The 22,410-nt window shown below is 41.6% G+C and overlaps 1 protein-coding gene across 3 annotated transcripts; it reads right to left on the reverse strand.

Moving 5' to 3' along the window:
* Positions 1 to 7,495: 7,495 nt before the first annotated feature.
* LOC110839976 (polycystin-2-like) lies at positions 7,496 to 19,287 on the reverse strand. Of its 3 annotated transcripts, XM_087345809.1 has the most exons (10): positions 19,005 to 19,134; positions 18,404 to 18,511; positions 17,191 to 17,327; positions 16,135 to 16,245; positions 15,740 to 15,864; positions 15,024 to 15,248; positions 11,601 to 11,829; positions 10,166 to 10,393; positions 9,922 to 10,012; positions 7,496 to 8,558 (listed from the first exon to the last, which is right to left on the reverse strand). In XM_087345809.1, the coding sequence occupies exons 3-10, from the start codon at positions 17,302 to 17,304 to the stop codon at positions 8,551 to 8,553; spliced, it is 1,131 nt and encodes a 376-aa protein (XP_087201935.1). In that variant the 5' UTR covers positions 17,305 to 17,327; positions 18,404 to 18,511; positions 19,005 to 19,134; the 3' UTR covers positions 7,496 to 8,550. The 3 variants fall into 3 exon arrangements, with proteins under 3 accessions (XP_087201935.1, XP_087201934.1, XP_087201936.1); XM_087345808.1 differs by lacking the exon at positions 18,404 to 18,511 and having other exon boundaries at positions 19,005 to 19,287; XM_087345810.1 differs by lacking the exons at positions 7,496 to 8,558; positions 9,922 to 10,012; positions 18,404 to 18,511 and having other exon boundaries at positions 10,237 to 10,393; positions 11,713 to 11,829; positions 19,005 to 19,286.
* Positions 19,288 to 22,410: the final 3,123 nt, after the last annotated feature.

A 22,410-nucleotide genomic window follows, 5' to 3' on the forward strand; every position in this document is an offset into this window, starting at 1 on the left:
TTCGTCTCTGTAAAGACGGGCGTGGCAGAGAATGGGTGAAGAAGAGCCAGTGTCCTGCAGAGAACGAATGAGGCAGATACTGAGTCCGGCAGAGACCGGGTTTGGTATAGTCTCATGTAACCAAATTTATAATAACATTTTCGAAATCCTCAAAATTTTCGAAAAATCAAAAAAATGCTGGAAATTGTCTACAAAGCGCACTAAATCAAAAATTTCCAAATGATTTGAAAATTTATTTAAAGTTAGATATTTCAAATTTTTTTAGTTTTGGGCGTTTTTTGACAATTTTCATTATTTTTGCGATTTCGAAAATTTATGAAAAATTTGAATTTTATCCAAAATTCTCCTCACCGGATCTCTGTCACAACCGGTCACTACAGAAACCGGTCTCTGCCGTAACCTGTCCCTGACGGACCCTGTCTACCAGATTCGGTTTCTGCACGATCCGGTCTGTGTATCACCCGGTCTGTACCTGGCCGTCTCTGCAAACCCCGGGTGTGGCAGAGACAGGCTCCGTAAGGGATTGGTTTTGGTCGGTAACCTGTAGGCAAATTTTTAAGAGTTTAGAAATTTTGAAAATTATCCAAATAAAGGGAAATGCTGGAAATTGTCTAAAAGTAAGAGGAAACCTAAAATGTTCGAATTATTTGAAAAAGTCAAAAATTTTCAAAATTGTTTAGTTTTGTGCGCTTTTTGCAAAATTTTTATTAATTTTCGAAAATTTTGAAACATTTAAAGTTCTTAAAAATTTCTCCCCATTCGATAGCGACCGCAACTGGTCTCTACCTTATGCTGTCTCTGCTGACCCTGTCTCTACCGGACACGATACGGTCTGTGCATCACCCGGTCACTCCCGGGCCATTTCAACAAAGTCCGTGAGTGGTAGGCAGGGTATGGCAGAGACCGGTTTTGGTAGGGATCGAGAAGGAAAATTTTGAATTTTTTTTCGAAAAATTAAATAGGTAGAAATTGATTAAAAGGCCACAAAACAGAAAATTTTCGGATTGATTAACAAAATATTGAATTCGAAATTTTACTTTTTTAGTTTTGTGCGAAATTCGAAAATTCCCATCATTTTTGATTTTTCGAAAATTTTGAATTTCTTTTCAAAATTCTCCCCAATCGACCCCTGCCACGAACAGTCTATGCCGGACCCAGTCTCTGCCGTGCACTATCTCTGAAGGTCCCTGTCTCTGATGGTATCGGTGTCTGCAAAGACGGGTGTCGCAGAGACTGGGTGAGGTAGAGCATGAGTCCGGCAGAGCCGGCTGAGTCAGACACTGAGTCCGGCAGAGACCGGTGAGGCTGAGACCTAGTCTGGCAGAGACCGCTTTTTCGTAATAATCGGGTAGGCAAGTTTTGAAATATTTTCTTGATTTTTTCAAATTTTTCTAAAAATAAAAATTAATCTAAAGTGTCTAAAAACCGCACAAAATCCAAATTTTTCGAATAATTTGAAAACTTTTTTGAAGTTGATTTTTTTATTTTTTAGTTTTGCACGCTTTTCGGAAAATTTCCTTCATTTTTTGATTTTTCGAAAATTTTTCCAAATTTCTTTTTCAAAATTCTCCTCGCTAGATCCCTTCCACAACCATTCTCTGCCGCATCCTGTGTCTGACACTGTATCTTTGCCGGAACCGGTATCTGCACGATCTAGTCTGTGTACAACCGGTCTCTGCCGGAGCGTCTCTGCAAAGACCGGGTGTGGGAGAGACAGGGTCCAGCAGAGACAGTTTGTGGTAGGGATAGAGCAGCAAATTTTTAAAAACAATGCTTGAATATTCTGAAATTTTCGAAAAATCAAAAAATTGCTAGAAATTGTCTAAAGTGCGAACAAAACCAAGAAATTCAACTTCAATCTTTTTTGAAGTTGAATTCTTTTAGTTTTATGCGCTTTGTGGAAAGTTTCGAGCTTTGTTTGACTTTGAAAGTTTTGAAAAATTTGATTTTCTTTCTAAATTCTCCCGGTCTCTACCGAACCCTGTTCCTGCCGTACTCGGTCACTCCACGATGCGGTCTGTGTATCATCCGGTCTCCGACGGGCCGTCTCTGCAAAGATCGGATGTGGAAGAGACTGGGTGAGGCAGAGACCGATTCCGGGAGAGGCCGGTTGAAGGAGGGACGGAATCCGGCAAGGACTTGGCGATGAACAGACAGAAAAGCAGAGCCCGGATTTTGCAGATTCCGTGTCCATCAGAGACCGTTTCTGAGTGGGACTGGTAAGGAAAAATTCCGATTTGTTTAAAAAAAAAAAAAAAAAAAAAAATAATTCGAAAAATAAAAAATGATGGAAATTGTCTTAAGACGAACAATATAACAAAATTTCAAAATGTTTGCAAATTATTTTGATGTTCAACTATTTGAAATGTTTTTACATTCGAAATTCAATTTTTCTTAAAAATTTAGCTACCAAATCCCTACCAAACCCGGTCTCTGCCAGACAAGGTCTCTGCGTAACCGGTCCCTGCCGGGCTCCGTCTCTGCCTCAACAGATCTGACGGACTCGGTAGCTCTCCAACCAACCAACCAAAAAGCTAACTGAGGGCGGAGTCCTGCGCAAGCGCAAGCATCGTCACTACCTAGGTAACACCATTCCTGCGCACAAGGCGCATTGCTGGAAATGGTAAACGGTCTTAATATAAAAACGATAATTTTGCTATCGCTAAAGGGGTTTCGTCGTGGCGGGAGCCTCGACCATTCAAACTGGGATCTGTTGCTGCTGATGGGAGGTTATCCCGTCAGGCAAGTTGTCCAAAGGGATTTGGTTGGTTGGATCTCCGGGGTTTGAACCCAGAGAGGGAGGGGCCGTTTCGGCTGAAGGCCTCTGCGGCATGGGGGGAGATCACTTCAGCTGATGGCCTCCATGATCGGGGGGGAGGGTGGCGGGCCGTGCCCCTATTAAGTTATACCCTGGCATTCGCCTTACAACTGAGGAAAAGCACGGAAAACATCAGTCAGTGTAGCCGAGTAGTCTAACCACTCGTTGTGCCGACTTGGCCGTCTTTTGGGGACGGCCTCGGCTGGCCTGCTGAACATCGGTCGCCCTCGGTTGCCCTTGGGCGACCTCTGGCAGCCCTCGTTCGGCACGAGTGCCTCCCGAGTTGCCGAACTAAGGGGTTCCCCACACCAGCTAACCTCGAGTCAAATCTCTCAGTCAGTGCTCTGGTGTGGTCGGCAAAGGAAGGGACCCCCAGATCCTCATGTATTTGCCTGTTACTAACGTACCAGGGCGCGTTAGTAACAATGCGAAGACACTTGGATTGCAGAACTTGCAGCTTCCGGACGTGGCTGCGGGCAGCTGACCTCCAGATCGGGCATGCGTAATCCATCATGGGACGGATGAGCTGCTTATAGAGCAGCACACCGTTCCCGATGGACAGGCCACTTCTCCTATTGATGAGCGGGCCTAGCACACCTAATCGTTGCGCCGCCTTCTTTCCCACCTGGTTGACGTGCGCCGACCAGGTAAGCCCGGCGTCAAGGGTGACCCCCAGATACTGCGCTGTTTTGACCCATTGGATCGGCTGTCCGAGGAACTGCACTGCTCGGGGCTGTTGGATGTGTCTTCTCGCGGAAATGAAGAGAACCGCGGTGCTCTTCGAGACGTTGATAGCAATCCTCCAGGCCCTGAGCCAGAGCTCAAGTCTACTGAGGTAGGTCTCCAGATACCTGACCAGAAGCGTTGGGCTACCGAATGTGGCTACTAGAGCCGTGTCGTCCGCGTACTGTGCTAACTCGACGTGGCGGGACGGAGTGGGTATGTCGTTGACATAGATACTGAAGAGCACTGGGGAGAGAAGTCCGCCCTGCACAACTACAGCCCGCATGGCTCGACGTGTGGACGCGGCCGACTGGAAGGACGTCTGGAATGTCCGGTCAGCGAGGTAGGAAGAGATGGTTTCAACCAGGTTCGAAGGGAAATTGAGGACGGTCAGCTTGTATAGGAGGCCTTGGACCCAGACTGTGTCGAAGGCTTTGGCCACGTCCAGGAAAATCGTGCCGGTTAGCCGCTTCTAATCAAGGTTTCTGTTGACCCTTTCGACAAAGCGAGCCAGCTGCAACGACATGCTATGTCTGGGTAGAAACCCAAACTGCTCGTCGCCCAGCAGCCCGCGTTCGCTGACCTCGTGTAGGACCCTCGTTAGGAGTATCTTCTCGCAGAGCTTGCCGACCATGTCGAGAAGACTGATGGGTCTATAGGAAGAAGGTAGCGTGGGGTCCTTCCCCGGTTTCAGTATGGACACCACGCGAGCGTGGTTTCATGCCAAGGGCAAGTGCTGCCTGCGGAGGACCGCGTTGAACACTTTCGTGAGAAAGGTTACCGCGCGTCGTGGGAGATGTCTCAGGACCCTGTTCGGTATACCGTTGGGGCCCGGAGCCTTGCCAACCTTGAGTCCCTTGATGGCCTGAAGGACCTCCGAGGGACTGGTTAATTTCGGTTCACTTGCGGGGGCATACTCGTATGCTCGCATCGCCTCGTTAACCATGTCAATTGCAGCCGGGTCCGACGGGTTGTCTACCGGCTGGAATTGGACCTCAAGGCTGTCGGCCAGGGCTTTTGCCTTCTCGAGGTTCGAGAGAGCCAGTCCTCCCGGCACTATCAAGGGGGGCGACGGAGTGGGGACTCGCATCACCCGCTTGGTCATCTTCCAAAGCGACTGGTCCTCGCAGTCCAAGGATTCGAGCGTGTCGCTCCACTGTTCGTTCCGCCACTCGTTGAGACGGTAGGTCACCGACCTCTGGAGTCGATTGACCTGGGTCTTAAGAGCGGGGTCCCTCGTGACCTGCCACCGCCTCCTCTGCTGGTTCTTCAGGCGTATTTCATCCCGAATACTAGCGGGCAGAAGCGGTCGCCTGTCAATGCGGGGTCGAAGCTTGGGAGCGGACGCTGCTGTGACTTCCAGGATAGCACTGGTCAGCTCCTCGACGCACTTGTCGATTGCCTCCTCGTCGTTTACCACGGGGTTCCCCGGGAGTCTGCTTTCGAGGCAAGCCTGGAATGCAGCCCAGTCCATTCTCGCGAAGTCCGGGCGGTCACGTGAGTTCTAAAAGGATGATCGGCAGGTGGTGTCGATGAGGACGGGCAGGTGATCTGAGCTGAGTGCGGGGCAGACAGTCAGGTACACCGGTAGGACGAAGTCCTTGATGAGGACAATATCAAGGACGTCGGGGGTTGCGTTGTGTGTGTAAGGAGCCGTGGTTGAGGAATTGGGCCCGTAGATTAAGCAGGAATTTCTGTTGGCGTAATCACGCAGGAGCGAGCCCCTAGCAGAGATAAGGCTAGAATTCCAGTCCGTGTGTTTCGGGTTGAGGTCACCAGCCGATAGGACCGGGAAACCCCCGCTCAAGCACTCGGTCAGGTCCGACTCTATCCATGGCCGGGTGGGTGCGAGGTATGCCGCCACGAGCTTAACTTTCCTGGTTGCCAGCACCAGGTGAATGGCGGTTGCTTCTAGTTGCTGTAGACCCGAGACCGGCACAGGGTAATGATCAATGCCCCTGCGGACAAGGATCGCTGTGCCACCCCCTAGCGTCGGGCGGTCCGTACGGTGGCAAACGTAGTTCGCGAACCTCAAGGCCCGACCCGACGTGAGGTGCGTCTCGTTCAGGAGGCAAACATCGACTCCGTATATACCAAGGAACTGTTACAGCTCCAGCTTCCTGCCGCGAACACCGTCGGCGTTCCAGGAAGCCAGCCGCAAGGCCTTACCTCCCTGTCTCCTAGGCCGCGCAGTCATACTCGGCTATGAAGAGGATAACGTTTTTGAGGACGGCTCGCGAACGGGCCCCCCGGATGGAAGGGAATGGACCACGGCGAGAAGACGGCATGTCAACTCGACGCAGGCCTGGGTCGGGAGGCTCTCCGGGAGATCTGTGATGCCCTGGACCGGTGACTGACCCTTGGGTGGGGTCAATCTTCTTGGGAGCAGGTGCGGTCTTCTTAGCACTGGGTGTGGTCTTCTTGGGAGCGGGTGCAATCCTCTTGGGAGCGGGTGGAGTGGGTTTGGCCACCTTGACTACAGGACGAGCGGGCTTGGCATTGCCGTCCTTAGTGACAGCCCGCCGCTCAGTCCGTGCAATAGCGCCGGACGGCGTTGAGGCGGGGTTCTTCATAGCCTCAGCCTTGACGACGCGGCCACCACGGACCACGTGGTTCCACCCAGGGCCCAAGTTCTCCTGCTCGAGGGAAGGCTTAGCTGGCGCCGATTTGGGCGCTGGCAGGCGCGTGGAGACGCCGTCCTTTCTGCCGCGATCCCCTTTCGCACGCTGTGCAGCGGCCGCCTTGGCTTCCTTCCACTTGCTGCAACCTCTATAGTTCGCAGTGTGGTTGCCCCCGCAGCTGCTGCTTGGGGGTGGCACACGACCCGGATGGGTGGGCGTCCCCGCAGGCCACGCACCTAGGTGCATAGCCGCAGTTCCGCTGCGTGTGCCCGAAGCGTTGGCACCGCTTGCACTGCATGGGTCCCTTCGGTGCGACGTACGTCTCCACCTTGACCCGCAACCCGCCGATCTCGGTTAGAGCACGCACTTTCGCCACGTCGTGGCCTCGTGCTACCGACACAATAAAGTGTGGCGTGGCCAGTCAGAGGCCCGGACAGGTGACCGGAAGCCCTGGGATACCTGAGCCAAATTGCCTCCTCCGTCGAGGAAGCGGGTCCCGGCTGGGCGCCGTGTCCTTTGGCTGAGGGCTTGACTGTCCCGCTCGGCGGTTTCAGCGCGGCAGGGTGAGCGGGGGGCGGTCTGCGGGACGAATTCACGTCCCTCGCTCCTTTAATCTCTTTCGAGGCCCCAGCTGTAGAGGGGAGAGGTGCAGTCGCCCCTTTCACCGGTCTCCCGGCCACTATCCCGGTGTACGCCGCGCAAGTAATCTCCCACCGAAACCGCAGGGGCCTTTATCCGAAACGGCCCCTCCCTCTCTGGGTTCAAACCCAGACAACGAACCAACATAATTCTTTGGACATTTTGTTTGACGGGATAACTTCCCATCAGCAGTAACAGACCTTAATTTTAATGGTCGAGGCTCCCGCCACGACAGAACACCGTTAGCGTTAGCAAAATTCCCGTTTTAGTTATAAGTTTACCATTTCCAGGAATGCGTCTGCGTCTTAAAATTCCCATTACGTACATACAATATAATAAAGCAACATGAACACAAAGAAATACCGGGACGGCGCGTACGCAGTCCCGACTACCAAAAATTGCGCGCCCGAGTTACCCACATTAGGGGCAATCGCAGGGGTCAAATCTTACAGAATTCGCAGTATAATCTCATATGGCATAGCTGCAACCCAAGATGAGGTTCTGTAACTATAAGAGTTCCACAGATATTCAGTGAGTATTATCGTAATGAATAAATAAGCACTCCTTTGTTGTATGCAATTGCAGTATTTTACAGGAAAGCAAATGTGAATGGGATAGACAGAAAAGTGCTTCAACTATGCAGAAGCACTGGACTTAAGCATGGGGAATGTATGAATAGACGTCATTTGTCCAGTTTCTTTTCTAGACCCAACTTTGTAATAAGTTTATTATAATATAACTGAAATATATTGAATCATAACACATAAAGGAAAATTTTGCCAGTTGTGTGTGATGCCTAAAAGAATAAGCTGCTTAGGTAATTTTTTGTGGAATATTCCATTTTGTAGTCTAACATGGAAATCCAAAGCTCAACCTGCTGTTTTTACTTTATAGATCTCGGATTTCTAAGATCATTTTATTATGACTGTGAAATTAAACAAGTCATCATTGATGGAACGAGGCGGGAAACAAAGATACTTCGCATAGCCCAGTCGTTGCCCAGGGACTATTAATTCATTGGGTGGGGGTAGGAGAATTCGACTCACGAAATATTCACAAACTTAACGACTATGTCGAAACAATTTCATTTGCTACACATAAAAATGTAAATGTAAAGAAGTCATCCGCTAAACTTATGATTTCATTACACATAAACACATTTTATAAGGCTAAACAATATCACTGGCCAAACATACAAAATAAAGCTACAGAATATCAAATCAAAAATAAGTTCACGCAAATTTAATTATAGCAGTGTTCTGTGGTGTAATAGAAATATTAATCAATAACATTTTGTCTTCAATATTGAAATTCTGTCTGAAGAAATAAATGAATGTAACTGTAGTCAAATATAAGGTTTTCTGAGTATTTTCCATCGTCTAATAAAATCATAAAATTACACGACATTTCGAAGATGGAACTCTATCTGCTAGGATCAATCTGTAGAGCTAATTCCCAACTCCGTACACAGGATTGTATTGTATTAGACAATGGAAAGCATCCAGAAAACTTGTTATTTTTGAAACGCACCATCAACACAAAATTTTGGATTTGAATTACTGTAGTAAATTAATAAATGAATACACATGAAAATCTTCAGTAAATCAGAATTAAGTAGACAATAATATTTTTAAATTAACTTTACTGTATTATCTGGATTATTATCTTCCCCGCCATTCTTCCTTCCATATCCAAGTTTTGACATCAATTTCTCAAAGTGTTGAGACAGTCGTCGAAAATGTTTGGAAATCATTCACCTGTGATTAAAGAAAGAATCAGTAAATTATTAAGGTTACTAGAATTGTCAATGTTTGTACTCATTTGTCACCAATACATTTCTTACATTTCCTTGTTGCTTATTTATTTTATTGTTTTTTGTACAAGCACAAGCTGTTTGTTACTGTAAGAGGGAAATGTTCTGAAGTCAATGTTAAAACTTGGTTTAAATTTTATTTCACATTATGTCCTTGTCAGATGAGAATCTATATTTAGTTTGTGCAGATACAGTGATAAGGAAGTTGAACTGTTAGTAAAAGTGCTTAGAGTCGAATCCTAATAAGTGGGCAGTGGAGCCTGTCAGATTCAAAGTCTCAAGGGTAAGTAGACCTAATTACTATTGTCAGGATGTTGAAATGTACTGTCCACCGACCAGAATAAAATCCCTGCTAGGAAGTCGATATACGCGCAAGCTTAATATTTCGCTGTGAGTGACGAGATGCTATTAGCCATCCTAAAACCATTCTTTCCTCAACCACTAAACAAACAGACAGAAGGCTTTCGTATGTCCTAATGGGAATAGCTTTAAGATTACCTCACAGTGGCACAGTGATTTAATCTAAAATATTATCACAACACCCACAGAACACATTACAGGCGCACTCACTACACGTTACTCTTAACTGCTTGATGTTTTCAGTCTGCGTCACACTTGCTACTAATATCAGCCCTGTAGTCCACCTGATAGCAAACATTCCCCATGCACCTCACCAGAAACGCCTTCCCCCTGCAGGAATTTTTTTCCTGGCAGGCAGACAGTAGGAAGTTAGTGTGACCTGAAGATGTAACTTAAAGAGTCAAATGCATGCAGAATTTTCTTTGTGAAAACTATTGGAATGTAACAACTTTGAAGAATTAGAAAATGCAAGAATAACATAAGATTGATCTTCAGGAGATTTAGTGTTGTGATGGGAGACCATAAGGAGTCGATAAGCATATCCATGGTGAGCTCTAGTGATGCTTGTGTTGAACACACTTGTATTAATTTTTGTGAATTTTCTTAAGGTTAAATAATTCAAGGTAGATTCTTCTCAAACACAAATTCACACTAGTGTAAACTGTCGATGTTGAACAATTCTGGATGCGTAGTTTGTTTAATCGGTTAAGATAACATCCAATGAAGATTTCTGTCTTCTGGGATGTTGCGCCGCGTAGTTTGGTAGATGTTTACCAACGTTTCAGAGGTCATGGTGCCTCCGTCAAAAGGGCAGTTCATCGCCCTGATGACGACACAACAACCCAGAAGAATCCAATCTTCAAACTCACTGCTGTGAAAACCTAAAACCCTACATACATACATACACATTTATATACACATGCTCATATACATATATAGAAACATACCTTTACAACAATAATTTGTGTATGACATATGAATGCATGTGACATAAATTACGATGATGACAACTGAAATTGCAGTAATCTCCTTCCAGTTCTGTAAAATAAGAAGGGAAGACATTAAATACCATTGTGTTTATGAAGTTACATCAGTATCATCTCATTAGAATCTGGTAAGAACTTTATAAATCAGCATCAATTAGAAATCGTACCAAAACTGCAGGATAACAAAATTTACATATTCACTTACCCTCAAAAGCGGATTGACGAATTCAAAATTATTGTCTATTATACACACGTATTTGATGATTGTGAGGCATGTTACTAAAAACAGAAGAAGAGTTGCATCGTCGTAAAAGTCTTGATAGTAATGAAATGAGTAAAAGTTTGCGAACTTCTCGTCAGAAATATGTTGAATTATTTGTGGTTCAATAATCACATAGCTAGAGATTCTCATCCATATAACAAAATAGCCAATCTGGGGAAGAAACAAAACAAGCATAAAGTTACAATCACTGACAGAATTAAGTGCATTAGACTTCATCCACGCAGAATTGCCCATAAAAAAACTCTGTAGGTTATTTAATTGTTATTTAACATAGCCAAATGTATGAGTAACTTAAAAATGAACAGAAACCACAGAGGAAGTAGCAAATGCCTATTTATTCTAAGTTTAATAACTAATTAACTAACTAGATAGCTTATGGAACCCGAAGGTTCGTCAATGAATTAACCAGAGCCCTCCACGTGTTCCTGTCCTATATTTGAAATTTCCAACACTTCCGAAGGATTTATGAGCGACCGTAATATGATTCTGCCCACTTGTCTGCTGACGAGATACTAACATGTACTTAGTTTTGTCTGAGTTTACTTCTAGTCCGACCTTTCTACTAGCTTCAAGTGAAACTTCTCTTCATTCTAATTATACCGTCACCCAAGAAATTATATGCCAATAGCTGATGTGTCCCATTCAATTGCAAACACTCCTACCTATCCTGGTCTTTCCTGATGGCGTATTCTAGTGTAAAGTTAAAGAGCATTGGAGACTGTTTTGGTGGAAAATGAGTCAGATAAATATTTAGCTGTATGAATTTTGCTGCAGGTTTCATGTAAGTACATATTTTATAAATCACTATCGTCTTCATTCTAAGATTAATTTAAAGTTTAATTTAATATTTAACAATAGGATCTACACTTCAGATTGTAGTAGAATGATGGAAAGAAAAATCACTTGCAAGTGACATATTTAGTATTCAAACTCATAGTCCAAAAATTTTTCTGTTAAGAGCAAATTTATTTATGTGTGTGAAGATGAAATCATAGGAATTTTCATAATCCAATGAATGGTATTCCTGATTCTTTATATGTATTTAAATCTCTCCTTAAATGTGTATCCCAAATAACAGTATTAATGCATTAACTTCACTTATCCTTTGTTTTGACGTGATGTTAATGATAATATGTAAATGGCATTAGGATTAAAGGGTAATAAATTTGGAAAGAAAGTGACATCTATAATACCAGAACAGGTTTCTCACTTAGTTTGCAAATTACGTCTTTGAAACACCAATGAACGTCTTAGAAATATGATTCTTGTATCTTAACTATTAATGTCAATATGAAATGGTTGAAGGAAATACTACTTTCATTCAATCAATATCTAAAGTCAGAGTACAGAATTTTACCATAAGAATGATCAGATCGAAACCATTCCATACAGACTGAATGCAAATGCGTTTTAAGACCACGATATCCACTATCTCTTCTATGGTGTAGAAAAATATGAATGCTACGAACATGCATTCACAGACCGCGACAAAGTAGTCATACGCAGTCTCAAGTCGATGGAACTTCACTGTCTCGCGGTAGTAAGATGTGTAGATTCCTCGTGTTTGTGAATTCTCAAAAAGAAGCCTGTTAATAAAGACATAAAGAATTTCAGTAATCACCAATTGGTTAAGCTGTACTCTTGGGTGGCACAAACAAGATACCTTTTAGTTATAATGCTCAGACATATAGTTAGGCGCATATACAGGGTGATTCTAAAAGGACTTTACGACTTTGAAAGTGTATAGAAATTTAATCAGAAAGCATACTGAATCACTTGAGGTGTCATTTTGTAGCAAAACAAATCAAGTTAGACTCACGTTATGCTGTAGTACCGAATTCCGTCACCGCGAGTGCAAGCGGCAGTGCATTTCAAAATATCTACTTTCACAGGTGCGAAGCGCGCTGTGGTTTGAAGAAACGAAATCTGCGACAATAGTTCAACGGAATTTTCACACCCTGTATGGCAAGGATCCTCCCAGTAGACCTACAATTTACTCTTGGCACAAGAATTTTGTTGATACTGGTTGTTCTGTTCGCCATGACAAATCTTCAGGTGGCCTGCGTGTTTCTGATGCTGTCGTGGAACGAGTGAGGGAGAGCTTTGTCCGTAGTCCTGCGAAATCAACGCGACGTGCGTCTCGTAAGACTGGCATTCCACAACCGACCATTTGGCTCGTGTTACGAAAACGTTTGCACTTAAAACCATACAGATTTACAATTGTGCTAAGATAAAGTGACTCATCAGGAATTCTGTGCAGAAATGTTGCATCGGAGAGGGGAAGACCAAACATAACTACATAATCTTAGTGATGGATCGACATCTCATGTCAGTGGTAAGGTGAACACCTGCAACGGCAGGATTTGGGGCAGCTAAAATCCACGTGCACATCTGAAACATGTTCGTGACAGCCCAAAGGTGAATGTGTTTTGTGCCCTTAGCAAAGTTAAAGTGTACGGCCCGTTCTTTTTCCATGAGAGAACCATCAACGGTATCGTGTATCTGGATATGCTCGAAAATTTTCTCATACCACAGTTAGACGAAGATGACCAAGAAGGACGCATTCACTTCCAGCAAGACGGCGCACCACCTCACTATCTCACAGGAAACCGGGATTTCCTCAATAATCGTTTCCCAGGTCGGTGGATTGGTCGAACAGGGCCGATAGCATGGCCATCTCGTTCTACAGATTTGACACCTCTCAATTTTTTTTGTATGGGGTTTCATTAAAGATCGTGTGTTTGTTCAAACATTATCTGCCAATCTCAAGGAGCTCAAAGCTCAAATCACTGTCGCAGTTGCAGAAGTGACACCGGATATGCTGGATTGTATTTGGCAAGAAATTATATTTCAGGTGGGATGTCTGGCCGTATCACCAATGACAATCACATCGAACCAAAATGACTGTTTGAGGCAAACCTTTATTTGTTTTGCTACAAAATGACACCTCACCCGATTCTGTATGCCTTATGAATAAATTTCTATACACTTTCAAATTTGTAATGTCCTTTTAGAATCACCCTGTATAATATGGGGCTTAAGATAAATTAATGAATGAAAGTTACACCGTTTTCATAAATGACAGGGGATTTCTTTACTAGCTAACCAACTATTAGCTTATCAAGAAAGACTTTGTTTCGTGAGGCTGATTATTCATAGTAATTTTGTAGTACGCCACTGACCTAGATGTCCATTCATTAGAGATCCATTGCAGGACATTTCACACTACAGATATCACGTTACATAGTCATAATTTGTTTTACTTTGTATTTAATTAAATATTTATTGTATTAAAAATGTTTCAAATTAAAATTAGATCAGAATGAGATCTATATATTATGTTCTGTAGCATTATTTTTGAACAGTGAGCCATTTTTAGAAAACTGGTACAGGTAGTTCTCGATTTGCGCCGATTCAGAATAACGCCGATTATGAAACCTGAAAGTCAAAAAGTGAATTAAATATATTTTACTGTTATTTATATCTTTTATTATGTTTCTCGTACTGCCTATACTAAATCGTATTTTTTACATATCTGATTTTGAATAAAAAATAAAAATACAGTCATTTCTGCAATTACGTATGTTTAGTAAAAGCTAATTTGCTCTAATGAAATCGATGAATCAGTAAAAGCTGTTTATAAAATGCAAAATTTGCATATGCGAGTTTGCTCTTATGTAATTGAGGCCATGAAGCCTTATCCTGAAATTTTGAAATAAAGAAAGAAGAAATCACGACAGTCCACACTACATACCTTTTTTTAAAAGAAACATGACGATCCTCAACTAGGGACTTCGTCAGAGAACTAACCCCGCTTCATCACGCCATCGTCGATTATAAGTGTATAAAATAATTTTTTTTATATTCCTTTGATTTTATTTACGTAATTTCAGAGCTTTAAATGTAATATCATTATATTACTTAACAATGTTTGGGTGCTGGGAACGCATGTAATTGACTATCCATTGATTTAACTTTTAAACTCAAATTACAATTATTTATATTTTTTACAATTTTATAATTTTATCATCTTTCTCAGTATATTTTCTGCAAGTTGTGTCTAGATAAACATCAATAACACCACCTCAACAATAGTGTTATATTGATAATATCTAGACACAACTTCCAGAAAATATAATGAGAAAGATGATAAATTTATAAAATTGTAAAAAATATAAATAATTGTAATTTGAGTTTAAAAGTTTATAATTTACACCTGATGACGGTTTGATAAACCGAAACATGTTGTGAATGTTCCGATGTAAATCGAATGCTCGATATGGAACATAAGATTATATTTTAATCATTTTAATTATCTTATCTTACTATTTTATTGTGATTTGACGTTAAACAAATATAATAATTATTTCAACAATATACCAGTCAAGAAGCATTTTGAGAATTGGGGCCATATTAACTAACTAACAAGATGGCTGACCGAACCCGAAGGTTCATCACCGAATTAACCAAAGCCCTCCACCGGACCCTGTCCTGTGCCAACAAAATCCAGTCTCCTTCAACTCCTATCTCCCATAGTTCCCGCCTGACATTATCCTCCAATCTACGTCTAGGACTCCACAGCGTTCTCTTCCCCTCAGGCTTCCCAATATTAAGCTGAACCAAAATTTCTTCTATTCAGAGCGGATGCCAAATAAAGTGACTCAGATAAATATGATTTCAGACCATTCTTTTCCAGACCTACGTGATTCTCCTGGACTCTCCTGATGGCAAAGTACATTAGATAGAAATTAAAGATAAGAATTTGAAAGTGAGAACTTACTTCACAGTGAAGATTGCATCGACATTTGCATTATAGACCATTAGGTCAAGGAAAATGGCTCTTGTTCTTCCTGTAATCCATTGATTGTTCTTCAAGGTAAGCAATTTCTTAATGGTTTCACTGCGGTTCAGTGACAGATCTTCATCATATCCTCCGCCACCATAACATGAGTAATATCCCTGATGAATGAAATCACTCAGTTCTTCTGCAGTGGAATAAGTCCACCTGTAGTCAGAAACAGTAAATAAGTCTGCTTCTTTTAATTCCGATACACAAATACAGAAATATTAATTCTGATTGTGTACATCTCTGTTTAGGAGTTATTCAAGAATGTAAGAAATCAAGGTTCATCGTTGAAAATGGATGAACCTCCAGTTAGTATAAATTTTGCCATCTGATACATGCATTTGAGGTGGCAGGAAGGTGAAACTATAATTCTCTTGTACATAACCGGGTTACTGCTTTAAATGTTTGTCTGCAAGCTTCAGCATTTTTGTTTGGATTGACAACATAATACACATACACACACTAGAGTATTACTTTCTTCAAAAAGTCCTGAAAGAAATTAGAAAACTGTGTTGCACGGCATGGACATTGAGCGACCATCTTGTAAAATAAACCAAATTTGCCATATCTTTCATATCTATATAGATAAGGGGAATATTTTTATTAATATCAAAAATGGGATCTGCTAAAACTGTTAATTGAAAACTTACGCTGTTCCATTTCCTGGCCCAAATGGTTTTGTATCTTCGTACGCACGTGAATATGGTTCATAACATAGTTCGATTGATCGATTTAATGATTGACGTACCACGCACGAATCATTTCTCACTCTCACCTGTAGACAATAAAGTTCTATTTGCATTCTAGTTACTCCAGTACACACAAAAATCCTGTGCCTTAGTAACGGGACACCTATTGATTGGACATGCTGAATGATGAAACAGTTCATATGAACGTATCTTGTCATTACTGAATTCACTATAAAGTTTTTATATTCACAATGAAAATATTCAGATTAACTTATGAATCATAAATCATTTATTATCAAAAGAATGCTAAATTTACTTCACTGAAAATGTTATGTAACAAAGGAAAATGTACAAACCTGTCGTAGGCGTGGTACTCCAACCAGATTATTATCTTGCAACACAAATGTTTGATGTGTATCATTTTCGGATTTTCCGTAAATACTGTCGATCATTACAGTTTCTGCGAACTGAAAACAAAATTAGTTAATCGCGTGTAAAAACAAAGATCATAAAAGTTAAATATTAATTGTAGAACGCAGTGTATTCTGAAACCATTATCTAAATATGAACTATCAGTCACTAACTCTTTATGATATATAATATTCTTAGAGCTGTTGATATGCAGTTAATCAGATGATCTATGATTTTTTAAAATAAATGTGGTGATGCTGAGAAAAGCCTGCCTGCTTCCAGGACACTTTTTAATACTGTTTTTTTTATATATGCCAATGATTTCCAAGTGGGCTCTTTCCATGAGATTCTTCAAACAAATTTATGAACATGTTTCTTGAAAATTATTTTTCCTATCCATTTCGTCTTCCATGGTTTTCCCGAGTAAATTGTGCTGGGGGTTAATAGAAAAGATTTTGAGTCCGCAATAAAATGTGCTATTTATTTCATATTGAATATAGACAGAAGTTGTGAATGTTTGCAATAATATGCCACAGACAGTCAACAAGGGGGTTACCTTCATGTGGTCTTTCCAAAATCTGAATATTAAAATTTATAGAGCTATCTTTTTGCAGCAAGATAGAAGAAACATTATGACAATGGGGAGTATTGCGTAATGCTGTCAGGGTGATTAAATCTGGAAGATTGAGAATGGCAGGCCATACAAATATATACAGATAGACGGAATTCATATAAAATTTTATTTTTGAGCTTTGGTAGAAAGAGACCATTTGGGTACAGCAGGTCGGATTTTGTTGTATGGACACTGACTTTAAAGTGATATTAATTAACCTTCTGGTACCACAATAGAAAATTAATTGTACAGTTGGATAACTTTTTTATAGTAATTTTGTCGACTGCTTAATCACTTAATTAGCAAATGAGTTTCTTAAATCACTTCATTATCTCTACATTTAAGCATTCATGTATGTCTCAATCGCATATTTATCTTAAATTCATACCTTCCAGAACTGACTTATGCTTGACATGTTATAGAAGTTTCTTTCTTTAGTACCATCTTGAAAATTAGTGTTCGCAATCGAATCACAAACATGATTTTTGCACCAATACCACATGTTGGGTGAATTCCCCAATGTTCCTGAAAATTAAGAGGAACCTGTTATTTAAAAAAATAACAATTGTTATATAAGTTTAAATAAAACTATAACTTTCTCACTTTTTTTTCAGTTGAAATACATGCACTGAATTTTCATAATTCCGGGCTGTGGCATGAACAAACGTTTACCAGAAATGCACATTTCCCAAAGAAGGCTTATAGAAACTGGTGTAAAATACGGAACTCGTGAAGATTTATAAATTTCATTTGGGAAATTGTTTGTCTTATGTAATTTAGAAAAAAAACACTGTGTTCCCTATAGATTCAACATCTGAACTATTAATTAGCTTCGACAATACAATTTATGATTCTGTATCATGAAGTATTGAGCCACTGTTTAGCTAAACAAGAGTTGATATATAACATGATTAAATGAATATCAAGATGAGTGAACATTTCAAATCACAGAAAATTTGTTTGAATGTGTATCTATTCCAATATTTGAAACCAGGGGAGAAGACGACATAGTCTGGAGAAAACTTAAAATTTTGTAAACCACCCCCAATATTGTCAGGGTGACTACGTCGAGAAGAATGATATAGGCGGGACATGTGGCACACATTGTTGGGACAAGAGATGTGCACCGGGTATTGGTTGGGAAGCCTGAGGGGAAGATATCTCTGGGGAGACCTAGACGTAGATGGGAGGTTAATGTCAGGCGGGATCTACGGGAGATAGGAGTTAAAGAAGACTAGATTTTATTGGCCAATGACAAGGGTCCAGTAGAGTGATTTGGTTAACACAGTGATGAACCTTCGTGTTTGATAAACTATATAGTTAGTTAGTTAGTTAGTTAGTTAGTTACATAAACGAAATTTGACTACGGTTTTCCTTTCCTGTTGAATACAGACTCTGCTAAACCAGCAGCACTCAAAAAATGTTAATGTTGCGTGATGATTGTAGGTAAATGTTCCTATTTGTACATAATAATAAAAATATTAAAATATGACTTGTCAGTACAAGTACTCTGTTTTATTAAACCCTCTTGGCTGCAGTACCCTGTCTGAGTATCAGTTACACTGTACTCCTGGTAAAATTGTAAGTCAAAGTTTACATACCTATTGTCACTATGAAAAGGAAGATTAAGCACTGGATGAGATCAACGTGGTTGTATATGTTCCCTTTCTTCTAATTTTTTATATATACAAATAAATTCTGCTTCATTTCTAAAACACAAATGACGTTATGAGTACTGAGAAATCTTATGGTCACATTTATTGGGCCTTATGTACTGTATTTGATAAACATCTAAAAGTCATGCCTTGATTTCATTTGTTTTTGGCATTTGGTGTTAGAAAAACTTTTGTTCTTGAGGTACCATATTAATCAGGGCTGTGGAGTCAGAACTACACCCTCCGACTCCTTCATAAAAGCTAAAATTTGTTAGTAATGGTAAACCTACTAAAATTGTAAATTGTACCATAAGATATTTCATCACCACCACGTGAATCATCAGGCTACTTTTAGATTTAAGTCTTAAATTTAAATATACGTCTAATGGTTATTGCAGAAATCGGTTGTTTTCTAGACAGTTTTTATTCTTACGGTACACGAGCCAAAGTTACAAAGCATTATTCCCACACCACGTGCTTTAACGCGTCGTTGAATCTCCCTGAATACAAAGAATTTTCAACAATAAGCAATTGCAAATTAACTTACCTTTCAAATAATCCTTTAGTCTTTTATAAGAAGATTCTGATGAGTGGCCTTCTGTACTAACAGTGTCTGGCGGGTTGCTTCCTTGGTCAACTGGAGAGTTCATTTGACATATAATTAGTGCAGAAAAACGCTCCATACCGTGAAATTGAATGTCTTCAGCTGCAGGTTCTTGATCTTTCACATTATAATTCGTTGTACTCGAAGTCATTTTTCTATTAATCTAGACTTTGCACGTCTATGCTTCTTCTGACTGCAACAAAACAAATATTTGTCGTTTATTTATTATGCCTAGCAACGGGTCGCATTATCAACAATGGGCAAGACCAACAATACGAGTTAGAGCTTGCCTCAGTGATTAGCTGTTATTGTCACACGTGACCATGGAAGAACAAATCATATTTTAAAATATCATCCAAGATATGAAGAACCTTACGATCATGAAACGAGATGTTTCTTAAGCAAAATTCAGCGGCCATTTCTCACACAAGTCTCTCCTCATTAACTGCTAGATGGCTCTTGCAGTTAAATCAGGATTGAGTAGAAGTTGTGCAGAATCAGTGGGCTGGTCACTCCTAACTAACTAAATGGCTTACAGAACCCAAAGGTTCATCACTGAATTAACCAAAGCCCTCCACCGGACCCTGTCCTGGGCCAGCAAAATCCAGTCTCCTTCAACTCCTATCTCCCGTAGATCCCGCCTGAGATTATCCTCCCATCTACGTCTAGGTCTCCCCAGCGGTCTCTTTCCCTCAGGCTTCCTAGCCAGTACCAGGTGCACACCTCTTGTCATAAATGCGCACTTCAAGATCATGAAGCCTCCGAAAGGACGCGGCGATAACCCACAACCGGGTTTCAAAGCCAAGAAACAACAAGCCTTGATAACAGAATGATGTATGTGGAAATTGAGGAAGTAAATATATATATATATATATATATATATATATATATCAGGGATAAATACGAATATTGCAGGCGATTGAGGTGCTGTTAATTGGTGGATATAACCACAGATTATTCCTCAAGAACAACCGATGACAACGAAACATCTTAAAAATTCGAACGAAACGTGTATATTGGATTATTTTTTTGGAAAGGTTTTCAATTGCAGAAAAGTTTCTTGTGTACGACGCACTTTTGCAAAAAGAAATCCCCAGTCAATAATTAACAATAAACTATAAAATTGTTGGCCAAAACTATGACGTAACAATTTCTTTTCAGTAAAATCATGGTGTGCTTTACACTTTATTGAGGCAATTCTACTGCACATATAAAACAAATTAACAAATGGCAAAATAGCTTTAACAAAGTTGATATTTGAAGAAATGTAAAGTTTTCGAATTCTTTTCCTCAATATGTTCCCCGTATCAGTAGCAGAAGATCGTCTAAATATTATTTAAGATTTCAGTTCGTACCGCAAGGAAAACACTACACTACACTTCGACACTTTCAGTCCCGGTCTGTGGCATGCCACTCCTTTGTATTATTATCTGCGTGGACCCACATATGAATGTAACCCTAAACGAAGTATGAAATTGCAATTTTGTTACTATACTGCATTACAGGTAAGATCAGAGGCGATGTAAATAAATTATCGTAAGGGGCAGATCTTACCTCTTCCTAAACTTCTCCCGCATCCAGTCTCATTTCATATCACTGTTATTTTTATTTCAAAAATAATGCAATAGCAATTATACGAGGGTTACTTCAAAAGTCATGGCAACATTATTGTCCCGAAATATCGCAAGATCCGGCCGTAAGTTTTCCGCTGAGTGACCAAATTCAGAGTCGCAGAGAAAGTACGTGTTTCGTCAAAATCCATTCCCTGGTAAGTTAATGGTCATTTTAACATACGATGTCCAGGGCGTTCTTCTGTATCACTGTGTTTCACATGGTGAATCTCTGAATGCAGCGTATTACGAGTCCTTTCTGCAGAATAACTTAACGTCACCACGGTGGTCTAGCGGTTAAAACGCTGGCCTTGTAATCCTGGGGGTCTCGGGTTCGATTCCCGGCGGTGCCCGAATTTATAACTTGTGTTAGGCAAGGCCGTGGTCTAGGCAACACGGAGTTTTCCTCCGTGGCATCCCAACGATTACTCCATTCACACACAGAAGAAGGCAATGGCAAACCACTTCTGGATCATCTGCCAAGAACGTATATGAACAGGTCCCAGTCCGAGAAAAGGATGGAAGGATCCTGTTCATATGGACCTGTCGTCAGACAGAACACTAAATAATAATAAGATGAGGTGGTCTAGCGGTTAGAACGCTGGCCTTGTAATCCTGGGGTCTCGGGTTTGATTCCCGGCGGTGCCCGAATTTATAACTTGTGTTGGGCAAGGCCGTGGTCTAGGCAACACGGAGTTTTCCTCCGTGGCATCCCAACAATTACTCCATTCACACACAGAAGAAGGCAATGGCAAACCACTTCTGGATCATCTGCCAAGAACGTATATGAACAGGTCCCAGTCCGAGAAAAGGATGGAAGGATCCTGTTCATATGGACCTGTGGTCAGACAGAACACTAAATAATAATAAGATGAGGTGGTCTAGCGGTTAGAACGCTGGCCTTGTAATCCTGGGGTCTCGGGTTTGATTCCCGGCGGTGCCCGAATTTATAACTTGTGTTGGGCAAGGCCGTGGTCTAGGCAACACGGAGTTTTCCTCCGTGGCATCCCAACAATTACTCCATTCACACACAGAAGAAGGCAATGGCAAACCACTTCTGGATCATCTGCCAAGAACGTATATGAACAGGTCCCAGTCCGAGAAAAGGATGGAAGGATCCTGTTCATATGGACCTGTCGTCAGACAGAACACTAAATAATAATAAGATGAGGTGGTCTAGCGGTTAGAACGCTGGCCTTGTAATCCTGGGGTCTCGGGTTTGATTCCCGGCGGTGCCCGAATTTATAACTTGTATTGGGCAAGGCCGTGGTCTAGGCAACACGGAGTTTTCCTCCGGGGGCTTCCCCGGTTTCTCCGTGGCTTCCCAACAATTACTCCATTCACACACAGAAGAAGGCAATGGCAAACCACTTCTGGATCATCTGCCAAGAACGTATATGGACAGGTCCCAGTCCGAGAAAAGGATGGAAGGATCCTGTTCATATGGACCTGTCGTCAGACAGAACACTAAATAATAATAAGATGAGGTGGTATAGCGGTTAGAACGCTGGCCTTGTAATCCTGGGGTCTCGGGTTTGATTCCCGGCGGTGCCCGAATTTATAACTTGTGTTGGGCAAGGCCGTGGTCTAGGCAACACGGAGTTTTCCTCCGTGGCATCCCAACAATTACTCCATCCACACACAGAAGAAGGCAATGGCAAACCACTTCTGGATCATCTGCCAAGAACGTATATGAACAGGTCCCAGTCCGAGAAAAGGATGGAAGGATCCTGTTCATA

Source organism: Zootermopsis nevadensis, unplaced genomic scaffold (genome assembly GCF_977971745.1).
Source record: "Zootermopsis nevadensis isolate Lab colony 2312 unplaced genomic scaffold, Znev_1.0 Znev_ptg000009l, whole genome shotgun sequence".
Classification (NCBI taxonomy): domain Eukaryota; kingdom Metazoa; phylum Arthropoda; class Insecta; order Blattodea; family Termopsidae; genus Zootermopsis; species Zootermopsis nevadensis.

Bases quoted from the DNA above. Each gene is read 5' to 3' on its own strand.
- LOC110839976 (XM_087345808.1), bottom strand. From the start codon at position 19,212: ATGACTTCGAGTACAACGAATTATAATGTGAAAGATCAAGAACCTGCA. The intron at 17,328-19,004 runs GTAAGTTAATTT...CTTAATTTTCAG, and splicing joins ACTAAAGGATTATTTGAAAG to GAACATTGGGGAATTCACCC. The intron at 11,830-15,023 runs GTAAGTTCTCAC...CTTTATTAACAG, and splicing joins GATGCAATCTTCACTGTGAA to GCTTCTTTTTGAGAATTCAC.